General features: G+C 32.4%; 1 protein-coding gene and 1 long non-coding RNA gene across 3 annotated transcripts; one reads left to right on the plus strand and one right to left on the minus strand.

Annotated features, from left to right (window-relative positions):
• Nucleotides 1–2,998: 2,998 nt before the first annotated feature.
• On the minus strand, nucleotides 2,999–6,951 carry LOC148270422 (uncharacterized). Its single transcript, XR_015819828.1, has 4 exons — nucleotides 6,784–6,951; nucleotides 6,483–6,525; nucleotides 5,285–5,363; nucleotides 2,999–3,495 (listed from the first exon to the last, which is right to left on the minus strand). It is a non-coding gene; the product is annotated as an uncharacterized LOC148270422 (long non-coding RNA).
• Nucleotides 6,952–7,387: 436 nt separating this feature from the next.
• Nucleotides 7,388–13,345, plus strand: LOC110807837 (Chaperone DnaJ-domain superfamily protein). 2 transcript variants are annotated; one of them, XM_022033104.2, is made up of 8 exons: nucleotides 7,388–7,879; nucleotides 8,934–9,067; nucleotides 9,548–9,589; nucleotides 10,416–10,541; nucleotides 11,072–11,307; nucleotides 11,996–12,032; nucleotides 12,718–12,775; nucleotides 12,963–13,345. In XM_022033104.2, exons 2-8 carry the CDS (start codon nucleotides 8,966–8,968, stop codon nucleotides 13,040–13,042), a joined length of 681 nt encoding a protein of 226 aa, XP_021888796.1. In that variant the 5' UTR covers nucleotides 7,388–7,879; nucleotides 8,934–8,965; the 3' UTR covers nucleotides 13,043–13,345. The 2 variants fall into 2 exon arrangements, with proteins under 2 accessions (XP_021888796.1, XP_021888797.1); XM_022033105.2 differs by lacking the exon at nucleotides 9,548–9,589.
• Nucleotides 13,346–14,452: the final 1,107 nt, after the last annotated feature.

Genomic DNA, 14,452 nt, shown 5'->3' on the forward strand with positions numbered 1-14,452 from the left:
GAGAATGGTATCTGTGTGTGTATATAGCCTGTTAGAAATCAAGAGATAGAAGGTTTATTAATGGTCGCCGATATTGGTGATGGGTGAGAACATTTGTACGGTTGGGGTGACGTCGGGAGACGATCACACTTGATATGCATAATATTTAAATTACTGGGGGTAAGTATTAGTTTTGTGTAGTCTCAGGATGGTATTAAGGTATGACCTAGGTTATGTAGATAGAGTACATATAGAAATACTAGGTTTCCTATTGTTGTATACGATACTTGTAACTTAATTTTTACTGTATTGAGTTATATATACTCACTCTTTATCATTCACAGATTAAGTAAGAATGGAGTCGGGATCGGAGTTGCTGATTTCCGAGCCTAGCATATAAAGTGACAGAGCAAGAATTTTTTTTATGGGCACAATAGAGTGTGTAAAAATTAGTAATAGTGTAGATAGTGTGTCTGCTGGAAGTGTATGAGGTTGTATTTCACTGTGATGTACATGTAGGGTTGCAGGTTTATCTTGATTTTGAATAATAGATTGCGGTATGGTTTCTATGTGTGTGATTAATTTAGAATGAAACTTTCGTATTTGGTCATGGAATTGTTTTATATTGCACTATTAAAAAAAATGGGGCATTACATTACCGGCGGCAGGGTATTCCAGTACAGCGGCTCCACTGGCTCACCTTCGTAGTTGGACATTTTTCTTCGGTCAACTTGTGGGAAACAGAATGGTGAATACAATGGTGAAACAAGCGTACGAAATGGAAATCAGGAAGGGTCTCATCGGAGACGGTTTTTAATTTTTTATGTGACAGTGCTGCTAGAATTTACCTACGGTTTCTGGCTTATTTGCTGATCCTTTTGTTCCAATTTGGTCATGGGGGTTTTCAAAATTAAATTTCGAGCGAATGAGAAAATTTTTACCTTTTTTGGCAGTTGGAGGTGATTTCGGCACGGCGGCGGACGACAGTCGGCTCCCTTTTCCGATGATTGGTTATTCTTCTCCGGTGGAGGGACTGGCGGCTAGGGTTAGAGTTTGGTGTGAAGTGAGTTATTTATATCCGTCTTTCTTTAATTTGGACCGTCCATCGCATTTGATCTCGACCGTCCGATCGTGTTTAAATAGGAAATAAATCTGAACTGTTCATCGCGATTTAATCTATACCGTATGATCGCGTTTAAAGAGAGAATGAATTTAGATCGTTCATCACGTTTAATCGTGACTGTCCGATCATAGGTACGCGGATTGCCAGTGTGGCCTCCCGCTGGCATCGCATCAGCGTGCCTTATCACGCAGCGCGCTCTAGTTCGTTGGGGCTGCTGACTGAGTGGTCTTACGTGGCACATTTTTTTTAAATTATGTTTTGACCTCTAGTTTTCGATTTTTTTTTTCAAAAACATCATCAGAATCCAAATTTTCACCAATTTTTCCTAAAATTATTTTCAATTTTATCATCCATCTATTTTTTCTAATTTTTACATTAAATAAAAATTCGTAAATTTAAAAATTATATTTTATACATTAATTTTAAATTTTTTAAAATTAATTCCGGGTATTACATAAATCAAATCGTAATGAAAAAGTATTAACAATTAAATTGTAATAAATATCAAAATTAAAAAATTAATTTATTGGATTTTTCAAATAATAACTTAAAAATTGATAATTTTAAATTAAATGGTAGAAACCAAATCAAAATAACTCTCTTCTGGTACAAAAAGATTGCAAAATTTTAGTACTAAAAACAAATTAACCATGGAGAACAATTGTAATTGATCCAAAACAGTAACTAAATTTGTGTTATACAAACATAAAATAACCTAAAACACCAAAGATTCATTAAAAAAATGTATAGGGTAAAAATATGTATTATTGAATCCCCCACTCTACTCTAAGAAAAAAATAGAATCTAAAATTGCTAAAAAGTAATTATAAATTATTTGGGAAAAAAAAAGGTTATTTCGTTATAACCCTATTCCCATTTATACATATAGAAAGTAAGAGCTCAATGAAGTGGTATTTACACAAATATTGTACTTGAGTCCCATAAATTTTGGCTTCTAACTCGAATAGATGTTAAATAGTTTAGGGCGAGAAATGAAGAATTATTGTGTGGAAGTTTAGTTCGATGTCCTTCCCATTAGGGTAATTAGGCCAGCCTTGTGTCCCTTTGAATTGAAATTTAACTACAAAGCACACATGCAATATATGGCATTTTGATAAGTATGTATAAAAGGATTTTTTTTTAAATAAAAAATTTGGTCACATTTTATCATGGTAGATGACTTTCTTCTACTCCGATAATGGACTAGTTTAGTTACTTCACTTTTGACCCTCAAGAGATTTGTAAAATTACAAAACATTAATTTTGTTGAACAATAAATTATATAAGTAAGGATTGTCACTAGTTCAGAACAACTGAATTTAATATATATATATATATATATTTATATTTATATGTGTACATATCTGTGCGTGAGAGAGGGCGTGTGACACGTGTGGAGCTCAATTCAAATATGTAGAGATTCCATAAAAATGTGAATTTAAAGATGATATTAAGAAATATATGAACATAATTGTCAGTAAAATAATATGAGACTTCATTCAGTACTTTGTCAAAAAAAATTTAATTAACTTTCTATACCTATTTACATATGCGTATAGTCAAAAATACATAATACCCACAAATGTGTGCATGTACAATTATATGTACGTATGCATTTGTTGAGACCTGTGCGGACATGCGCCACATAATATATAAGTATGTACTTAAATTATTCTGCCTTCACTCTCGAATTTTCTTTTAACCCTTATCACTAATTTGAGAACCAAAGAGTTCACTGAATGCCTACTCTTGTCACTAACTCGAGTAACAGAGAGTTTAAGATCAAAGAACTCCGATATTCCACCAATCTTGTTATTTGTTTTCCTGTTTGAGTTCCTAACAATTCTCACAACACAATAATAACCAAACATAAAAATTATGTTCGAGTACAGAAACTTCAAGCAATCAGTTAATGCATCCTATCATTGTATTTGTCTTGTCTCCTGTTCCTGTTTCTCAGCATATATCCAATACAACAGTTTTCTCTTTTTCGCTAGCTCAAGGCTTTCTGCAAAAGATCAAAATTCTGGGGTGAATTTCCCCACTTAGCCATCACTTCTCGAGCCAAAAGAAATAATCATTATATAAAAATGTACAAAACTGATCCATAAACTACTAGTAAGGTCAATTCTCTACTGTAAAAACCTGTACAGAACAAGTAGATTGGACAAGAGACTGAGTGATTCTGATTTGGCTGAAGTAAAAACTACATTAGTAAAGAAATATCATGGAAAGAAGCCAACTGTATGATTTATGGTGGAAAAGTTGGTTATTTGGGTTGTATGAACTCTCTTCTGCAGCCAGCTCAAACTTATTAATACGGCAGCTTCATTTTCTTCCAAACTTGTCTGAACAACATATTGTACTCACTACGATGAACTCCTCAATTTAGCCTTCAGAAAGAGAAGGAATATATGTCACTATATTTGAAGTAATTACAACCGGTCGTGTGTGTGTGTGTGTGTCAGAGTGATATAAACTTGAGAAGACATACAACCAGGACTATATTTAACTTGAAAATCCATTGACATAAAGAAAGCTTGGTTGGGAAGATATGCTTCAGGAATTTTACATTGATCCAAGATATGAATGTGGAATAATGTACTAATAGCTATATAACATATATAAAAAGAGGTAGACGCACTAGCATAAACTGGACGTGACTTGCCCAAAAATATAGACCACAATTCATGAAACACAGAATATTTCTGTCCATGCAAATAGAATAGTTGTCAGTTTACAGTTTTCTAGTTGATATGGACCCTATAATTCAAGTTTTTCTCTCATCATAATGTCACGGCATACCATATTTATACTACCAAAGCAGGCTGCACTAGAAAATACAATATATCATCACATTATATATCGCTTCATTTCCTTCCTCAAACTTAAGTTTAAACCCTAACAATGACATGACGATATGTGTATATATATGCAAATGAAGTAAAGAACATGTAGCTTAGATAGTATGAGTTTTTTTTTCATTAGAGTCAATAGTTCAAGTTTGAGTTCTACATATGCGTAAATACCATAAAAGTAGCTTACCTAAAAATTATTTAACTATCACTATAGGGTCTAAATTCGTTGTATAGCCCTGTGGGAACCATACTAACAATTGATCTTTTTCAACCAATTTATTAAAGTTATACTGAAGGTTCTGTAATAAATATCCAAAATTATACTGATGGATGGAGAATGTTGGTAAAAGTATATAAATAATGCACACAACCTTTGGCATTTGAAGTTTGTAAATGGTTGATGCTGCTTCTGACATATAGGTTATACCAACTGCTCCCAAAAAGTAATCCTAATCATTTTATACTAATAATTTAATTTATTTATATTATTAATTATATAGATTATTATATTACATATTTAACTTATAATTCAGACAAATTCACAGTGATAATAAATATATAATTCATGAAATATTATGATATGAATCTTAAATTACAAATATGTAAATTTTATGAAGTTATATATACTGAAGTAGTCAATGTCAATGGTTTTGGCCAAGCACAAAGACAACCACATTTGAAACTAAAGGAAGATGGGAGCAGTGCCAATCAACCCTCTTCCTCTGGAGTTTCTTCAAAGAATTCTATTTATATATACCTATCAATATATAAATTAAACAGAAAATAAAGATAAGATAAATAAAAAAACATACTAGAAGCCGGAAACAACTATCATTAAATAAAAGTAGAACATCTAAAGCCTAAAACATGCAATTTCAACCTATTTTTCGCAGCTCGAAACCTGAGAGATACTTATATGGTCAATTTATCATCTGCAGAAATACTATCTTAGACCAATTAAGGTACATGTCAACAAAAGGAATTTACTTGGGCAAGCAACTTAAGTAGTCATCATATTGCATAACAAGCTAATGTGATCCGATTCTTTCCCTTCACCATTTATATTAAAAAATTAAGACTGGTCCATACATGAAAATATTTTTTTATGTCGCATATTAGTCTAACATTATTGTCTCAATAAAAAAGTCTAATGTCATGCATGAACCTTCTCACTCAGTGTATACCTTTTTAATTATTTTCTGTAAAAAAAAAAAAGATTTAAAAAAATACATTGCTACTAGCAAAAATGCCTCCTAATTACATAGCTTTGTCATATAAGACTCCAATTGTATGCTGAGCAATGAAAGAAGTTAAGAGTCCCTACCTCACTGGCTACAAATTCTGGATAGACCTCTACTCCCAATTCTTCTGCTTTCATTCCCCACCCAGTGCACCAACTTAAACTGTTACATAAGGGAAAAATAATAGGCTTTTCAGCAAATGATTGCCACTATTAAATGCAAAATAATATAGTTGCAACATCAAGCAAAACGAGGAGAAGAGAAAAATGTAAATCTGCAGTGGAGTGGAATGAGCTTGGTAAAAGAGCTGGCATATGATAAAAGAGTTCACTAATTCCTTCAGACCAAATATCTGAAATGCAAAAACAGAAAGCAGATTCTGACCACTCAATTTAGTTTTCAACTAATATGGTCATAACTTGATTTAAATCTTTAGATACTTTTAACTGCAACTCATGCCACCTTTTGACATGTTTCAGTTGGAACTGCAAAAGCATCCAGAGGCCTTGCGGCACACGACAAAACTAGTTAAGGTTTTTCCCCTCAATATATCCTTGTCATTCCTAAATCTGTTTATGGAACCAGGTAGCCAGATTGATTTTCTACGACTATGAAGCAATAGCTAGCTGTTTCATAAACTCTTTCATTCGGCTTGACCAGCTTGCTCGCCTCATTTTGCTTAAACTCAAGTTTTAGCACTGTAAAGCAATTGCTGGAGTAGCTGTTTATCAACTCTTCGTGCAGCTTCACCATCAGTTGATGATCTAAAAAGATATTCAACTAAAAAACGGTTCATAGGAAATTAGAGGCCAGCTTGTAAACCATCAAATTTGATATTCAACACCAGACTGCTTACAACTGCTCATTCCACAACTACCTTATAACATAGTTTCCCTTGTTATCAAAAGAATATGCAAGTGGATATGATCATTTGTAAGGAACTAAAATTTTTCAGAGTAAACAGGGGCATTAATCTTTGCCTGCAAACAGTAAAGGGTCAAGAACAAATAGAAGATTTCTTTTGAAATCTTCACTCTACCTCAATAGATTAATTATTATATACTTACCAATAAAATTTTCACCCTACCTCAGTAGATACAGATATTATAGATAGTTTCTTTTATTTCCTAAAATCTTTTAGACCTACAATGCATAGAAGAAAAATTAAACGGCAGAGAGACAATCTCCTGCGTCAATTAGAACTTAAAAAAAAAAGTGTTTAACCATATAAAGAAAAAAATCTTTGAAATAAAAGATTCTCAAGATCTAATTCTAGATCACCTTGAATAAACAGTATCGGTCCGTGTCATGAATTGAATGATTCCTATATTAAAAAAGAGCTTAGGGTTACTGTAAATTACATTATCATAATTAATAACTTGAAAAGACACAGTCAAACATAAGAAAGAGCTTGGGGAGAAGTTCATCCAACAATCTGATGCAAAAACATCCCCAAATAGGATGTAAGCACCTAACTCATAGGACAATCATCCCAAACCAGCAGCAATGTAAAACAAAATCCTCTTCAATAAGAAATTAAACTAATTAAGCCTAAAAGAAAAAATAGAGAGTAGAAACTAACCTCTTTAAATCAAAGTCTCAGATTTCAAGAACATAAATGAACTTTCCTAAACTCTATGCGATTCATCTTAACATAAATCAACTTCAATTGGATACATCCAAAATAAGGAGAGTAAAACTGTTCTCGGTGAAAAAAATGAAATAACCACGACATCTTTGTTTGGCTCGAAAGAAAATAAATGTTTATTTTGTTTACTTATTTTTGTGGTTAAATACAAACAGTTCAAAGCCTACGCTCAAATTTATTTTATTTCAGCCCAATAAAAATATAAAGCCCATTCTAATAACAGAAAAATATAAAGCCCACGAGAAATTGGTAAATATTAAAAAATAATAAATTATTGAATTAATTTATAAAATTTGATACTTTTTACAATTTTATTTTTAATATCCTATTACCATTTTTAATAAAAAAAAATTAAAATAATTAAATTAAAATTTGTTAATTGAATTATAATAAAAATAAAAAATTGAATCGTAACAAATTTCTAATTTAACTAGAGTAATTTAATAAACGTTATTAAAAACCTGTTTTTTAATCTGAAACTTGATCCCAAAAAAAAAAAGCCCTGTCAAACTCTATAACATATATATGTACCTACCCCAAACTCTATAATCTGAAACTTGACCAAAAAAAAAAAAAGGAAAAAAATTACGCCTCTTTCCTAAAACTTCAGATGATGTCGAATCCGAGTTCTTGTCTCCTGAAATCTCCAATTCCTGCTCTCGTAAATCTCCCATAGAACCAAATCAGTGGCGCAGGAAACAAGGTTTTCTTTACGTTCTGTCCATCAGACCCGCGGCTCTCCACCTCCAGGCTCGGCCCCGCCAGCCTCTGCCGGATTCGACGCGGCCGGCTGACCAACCAAAATCTTCTTATTCTCCTATCTTCACCTTTTCTTATAACTTACATAGCACCTGGAAACCAGAAGCCGCCAAGTAAGCTCTGTTGGTCCTGCTTCTCTCTCTCTCTCTGTCACTTAGGTTCGACCTCCATCTCACGCCACCGCTTGGCTGCTGCTTCCCCCAAGAGATAAAAAACTTCACGATCTGCTAGCCGAAGGATCGTGCGCCATTATATTTTATTTGGATTGAAGGTATGGTATTCGTTGTGCCTGATTGAGTTATTTTTTTTACAAGATGGTTTGAAAGCTTTTGCTTAAATATGTCGTTGGATTAGTTAGATTCGATTGCCATGGTGGTTAAGCATTTAGTTATGTTTTAAGTATACACCTTTCGACTGGATAACTTTAGTTGAGATACTGGTAGCTTAGGCATGCACCTGAAGTGTTTGATGAAATCCATAGTTGTTTTCCAAGCACATGACGCATCGATGTGTTATCCCTCGTTTCTTGTTCATTGAATACATGTTACTACAGATGTTTGCCGATATCAATGTATTCTTTTCCCACTTTTACTGAAATTCTTCGAGCTAGTGTTTTTATAAAGGAATCAAAATTTTGGACCAAGCAGATTAATATGTTATCATTTGTTATATGATGCACGTTGCATTATAAACTGTTATTATATTTATCTTCGGTAAAGGCTGTTTTTTTTTTTTTTTCCCCGCTTTGAATAATGTAAGTTATTTTCATTTATGGGGTCATTCGTTTTATCCCTTTAACCACGCTTTTGGAATTGCTCATGATGGCACGCTTCGGATTGGTACTGCATCTTTTGTACTATTGCAGGAAATAGTTCTGGATTTCCTCTATTTTCTTGGGCTATGTTTCCCTTAATTTATCTTTGGTGAATGTATTTAATCTCCCCTTCCCCATTGGTTGTTTATTTCTTTCAGTTTCAGGTCTTGTGGGTCATATTTAAAAAAAAAAAAAAAACCGTGCATAAGGCCATTTTTACTTTCCTATTATGGGTAACACATGTGCCCACAAGCACATAGTTAAGTTATACTTCCTTGCAGACCCTTTGTGATTTGCGTAATAGGGTGGATTCTCACCTTTAATTGTTTTGCTATAACCCATTGATGGTATTTTAACCCGTACGGATTGCATTTCTGTCATTTTTTCAAATGCGGAATAAAATGTGTTGGTTTCTATAAACCCCAACCATGGCAAAAGATATGGATATCAATTTCCATTAGTTCATAAGATTTGTTGACTTCCAATTATTGAAATAAAGAGCCAATGGCAGGTTAAGCTGGTTAACCAGGATAAGCATAAACCATGGCACAGTCTTCAGATAGGCCCTTAGAGGATAAAGAAGACATGAAGCTATGGGGAATTCTCCTCTTTGGCTTGATTGGTGCTACTGCCACCACTTTTGCTGTGAGTTATTTTTTGTGTCTTTCACATTCATGTAGTTTTCTTATAACTTATTGATTGTTTTTTAGTTTTTCTAGGTTTTTGAATTGTGCAAAAAGCTTGATCATTGTGCCCACTTTGATACATGAGCTACACTTATTAGTTGTTAGGTCATTGTTCTTCTATGTTTCAGGTTTAGTGGCATGCTTCATATTTTATAATTTGCATATCATGTCTTGTGTTTGAGATTAATAATTTGATTATGACATAGATGTGCTTCTAGTAATGCAGTTAATACTGTAATATAACAGTCTGTCTCTGTTTATTTCAAAGAAAAAGCAGTCTGACTCTCTACTAGGACAGTAAATATAAAATTTTGTAGCGAGTCAGATACCAGTTGAAACTGGTTAATTCCAGCCAACAATGGCATACTTGTCAATATATCATAATTGTTTTTGGTAACATTTTTGCTGGAGTCCTGTTTGATGGTAATAAATTTGGCAGGTTGGTCAGCTGCGGAGGACTTTTGATTTGTTCTATGCGCAGGTAGACATGGATTAGTTTTTGATAACCAAAGAATGGCATTAGTCTTTTGTGTTCTGCTTTATTTTGTTTATTAAACCTCTAAAATATTGGGAAGAGACCTTTTTCCTCCTGATGTTTACACTTCCCCTGATGTTTTACTTTATTAAAGCGAGGTTTTGCTTTCTTCTAAATCATCATGTCAATACTTTTTTCAAAATCTAAAGGACTACTATTATCATATTGTTTACCTTTTCAAAATCTGAAGGAAAAGCAGTTGATTTTAGTAAAAGAATGCCCAAGTTCAGTGCTTCTAATTATACAGAGGTTTACATGATCTCATGATTATTGGCAAACAAACATATTGATATAATGAAAATAATCATATAATATTTCTTCCTCTAAAAAAAATCATATAATATTTCCACTAAATTGAAGCCGAATATTTTAGCTCCGTGGCCGGTGGTAACACTTGGGATCCTTTAGTGTATGACGCTTGCTTAGGGCATTCGAGAACTCTGGTTCATTTTGTTATTATATGAACCTACCTAATAAATAGAGATGTTGTGTGGCATACTTATAAAGAGCTAGGTAGATAACTTTCATTAAGTGTGTGTTTGTTGATAGTTATACAGCAAGAGTAATGCATGGGTATGGATGCTACAGTTTTGGCTTTCTTCTTTTAAATATTAGTTGCCTTACTGGTTTTGTTTAGTGATGATTTCTTCTCTGTGTTTAGCAATTTGCATGTTGTAAACTAGAAGCTGATATTATCATACTTTCACTGCTGAAAATGTTTTTTGAGAAAAAAACTAGCAAGCTGACATTTTATGTACTTTCACCACTATAGTTATCTAGATCACAGTCATCATGGAAAACAACCGGCAGTTCCTTCCGTACATCTTTTCAAGAGGAAGCATGGAAAAGATATAATCGTAGATTGCAAGAGGAGTATGAAGAAGAGTTAGAGAGAGTGGTAAGTTAATGCAACAGTTTGATTCTCTTGTTACATATTCATATTATTGCATCTTCTGTACCCCTTTTGCATCGTTATAAAAGCTTTTGATTACTTCATTCAGATCTCAATGTGGAAAGATGTTTCCGATGACTTTTTCCTGGACAGATATGAGCCGTAGTTTTTACACTTAATATAATTTGAAGAAAATGTAAATTACTAGTCTTCCTTTACCATTTCAACCACTGCAATTTGTATTATGCAAATGGGGTCATGGAAACTTTTTATCTGTTAGATTGTATTCAGAAAATAATATCCGTAGAGGCCAATTAAAGATCTGAACTAATGTGACTGGTTAATGCGTAACTACATATTTGTGGTTTTTGCAAATAGCTATAAGATTACTACATTTTGGACTGTTGTCAAGAACTATTTTGGTCCTGCCTTCCGGGTTACAAGACCTCCTCTATCCTGCAAGAATTATGATACATTTGGATTCTTTTTGACATAGCCTTATGCCTCAGCTTCTATGTGATATTTCATTCTTATAGGAGCGAATTAGGCGCATGCAAAGTGTCTTCAACAGAGAGAGGAGTAAATACAAGAGAAGTTATGAGAGCTGGAGAGAGAATGGTCCTGGTGCATATCATCAACATTTCCAGCGAGATGATTGGTACTGGAAGGCTAATACATCCTACAAAGATCACAATTTTAATTACAGTGAACCTCCAAGACAGAGGGCAACCTATCCATTATCTCACCACTACTCAGTTTTGGGTCTTGACAGGTAACATTGTTGGTTGCTGCAGGAATTACTCTTATCATCATCAAAGTAGTCAAAATTGAACTTCGGTGAAGACGATGAAACTACTTTAGTATCATAAATGATCAAGTCACCTCCCTCTCTTTCCAAAGTTGTGTAAGCAGGCAACAAAAAGAGAATTTTTGAATCATGTATAACTGGCTAAATAATATTTCCATCTTTTTTTATCTTTTTCTTTGTTTTCTTTGTTCGATCTTTTTCTACTCTTTCTCCATCTTTTCATCTCTTCTGTTCTGTTCTTGCATACCCCTTATTTTTATTTATTTTGAAAGTTTCTATTATTTGACTATTGTATTTTATTAGCTCTATTTGGACCATTAGCATTAATTTGTCAATGTATGGTCACAGTTCTGTTTAAATATTACAATTCTTGATCCAATAGTTTAAACTGTTCCATGGGATTCTAAGGATAAACTCCTTCAGTATCATCTTAATCTTGTTTTCTTTCAATGACAAGAATGATTATTGATGGCATGCCAGCTTTGTTATTCCAGTTATTTCAATATAATTCTTATCTAATTTGACCTAAATTACCTTGAACAGTAATTCTTTTGAATATTCATGATTTTTCATCCTCAAAGTGCATGCTTTGTTTTTTTCTCACGAATGTCACTAATAACTTGATTGCTCGATTTTTATTTACATGCAACAGGTCCAGATCAACGCCATACACCGAAGCTGAAATTAAGGTATATCTTATAATTTATATGGATCTCCTGCATTAATGAGATCTCCTATTGTTCACGTTATTCTTTTAAAACTTTGATTCAATAGCTGAGTTTAAGTTCCCTTTCAGTCTAGAATGTTGTCTGTCTATTGTGGTATTCCACTGCGTAATATTTAAAGCTTAATCTGCCATGATTTCTGTAAGTAGACACTTAAGTTGACCCAATAAGGAAAAGCTCTTTTCTTTTTGAGTCAAACTAAAATGTTTTAACTCATGATTGTGTTTATATTTTGATACTTTATTTTCTTTTTATTCATGGATTTGTTACTTAAAAAAATGAGGTTCAGAGTATCAGTTGAATTCTACAATGTCATTGTGATTGCTGAGCAAAGTTGTGTTGGAACAATTTGGATTAGAAGTGTGAAGGAAAGTACAAGTAGTTTTCTACTTTGTCATATGCCAGAAACTGTAGCATCATTGGCCACGCATCTCTTTTACTTGTCTGTGGGTTGGTTGGAGTGAGCATGGTTTAGAAAACTGTGAAGTGGACTTGCAATCATGTCTTCCAATATTTTTGATTGGGGATTTTGAATGAGGTGTATAACATATATTTTATAGGCATCACTGAAAGATCTTGATTTTCTTTTTTCCTAATGAGACTTGCAATCTTTAGTGACATAATGTGGAAACCCCATTTTATCTTTCAGACGGCATTTAGGGCGAAGGCAAAGGAGTTCCATCCTGACCAGAACCAGGTTAACAGAGGTAATAAATTGTCTTGCATTTGGGAGTCGAACGTACCCCTGAAAAAAATGTATCTCAAAATTTGATTTTATGAAATATGAACAAGAATATAATATTAAATGAAGAATTGAATAAGAACAAAATGTATCAAATCAAAGTAATATTATTGTGTTAGGTTGGTTACTTAATAGTTTTCTTTTTGTTGCAGAGGCTGCTGAGGCAAAATTCAAGGAGGTAATGACCTCATACGAGGCTATAAAGCAAGAAAGAAAGAACATGAACTTATAAACTCTGGGAAATTCGAGTTCAAATTTTGTGCAGATCGAAGAAGAAAGTAATGTACTCCAAAGTATAACCCATAATCCTAGGAAGACATTGAATTCTGAGCAGATCAATTTTCCCATATCCGGATTTTCAAGGGTCCAAGTTGTATTAGTAGGTTATCAGGTGCAGAGCATGTTGTCATGTGCTCAACAACGTTTGTACCACCATATGGTTCAGTTACCTCCCTCAAATCATGTATAGAAAATAATGAGGAAAAGGTTACAGAAAATATATAAATATTTATTTATTTATTTTTCTAATTTTTTACTCAGTGGAGCTTTAGTAATAGAGTGGATTCCCTTTTGGTTTTTACTTTCTGTTTTCTTAGTTGAAATTTTTAATATTGATGGAATAAAGAAATAATCAACTAGTTAAAAGGAGAAATAACATAAATGTTCAAGAGGCTTGGGTATATAATCATAGTTGAGTGTACCAATTTTTTTAAAAAAATTAATGATTTAATCTTTATATAATAAATATATTTGGGTAAACCAGATGAAACTTTTATATAAATGTTAACTGATAGTTATGAATGTTTTATATTTGATTAGGAGGTCTGAAATAAAAATAAAAATAAAAATAAAAAAAAAAACAATAAATTAACAATCCATTAGATTTAAGGTACTGAATTAAGCATCTTAAAATAGTCGTAGACTAGTAAGGGTTCCTGAATTTCTGCTGAGATTCGTTAAATTGAGGTCCTACAAATATTATTGAATTTTCCAATTTTGTTAAAAAAAAAAATTAAATTAAATCCTCGATGGAGAATCTTGGTATAGCACGATCATTTATTGTATAATAATCAGGTATGGCATGTTGGTCTCGTGAACTCTTGATTTATGAATTATTTTCTTTTTCTTACCAGTTAAAAGAATTTTAAATTATAGTCTTATATCATTCTGTACCACCAGTCACTTCTAAGAACCAAGAACAAAATTATTTTTAATTAGGGTCACATACATATGTATGTACACTCAATTTTGAATTTAACTATAAGATGTCATTAACCAGAAAATTTTCAAAATTATACTCAAGATGTTTTTATTTATTTTTAATATTTCAATAAATTATCGAGTAGACTCTTCTGTTAGTCAAATTAGTTATAATGTCCATTTCAAACTTGATAATTAATGTAAAATGAGCTCAAAAATTGAATATCAAATACGTGACTTGTTTCCATATCAAAATGTTTTTAGTTTTGTTTTTTTTTTAAAAAAAAAAAATTATATATTCACAAACCATGTAAGTTAATTAACAATCAATAAAATAATAACAAAATATGACGATTGAATTAATTTAATATATTATTATTTTTTAAAAGAAAAATAAAAGGATAGAATAATTTTACGTTATGACCATCGCACTTTCATAGAT

This window comes from Carica papaya, chromosome 1, assembly GCF_054855325.1.
Source record: "Carica papaya isolate Zhongbai chromosome 1, ASM5485532v1, whole genome shotgun sequence".
Lineage (NCBI taxonomy): Eukaryota > Viridiplantae > Streptophyta > Magnoliopsida > Brassicales > Caricaceae > Carica > Carica papaya.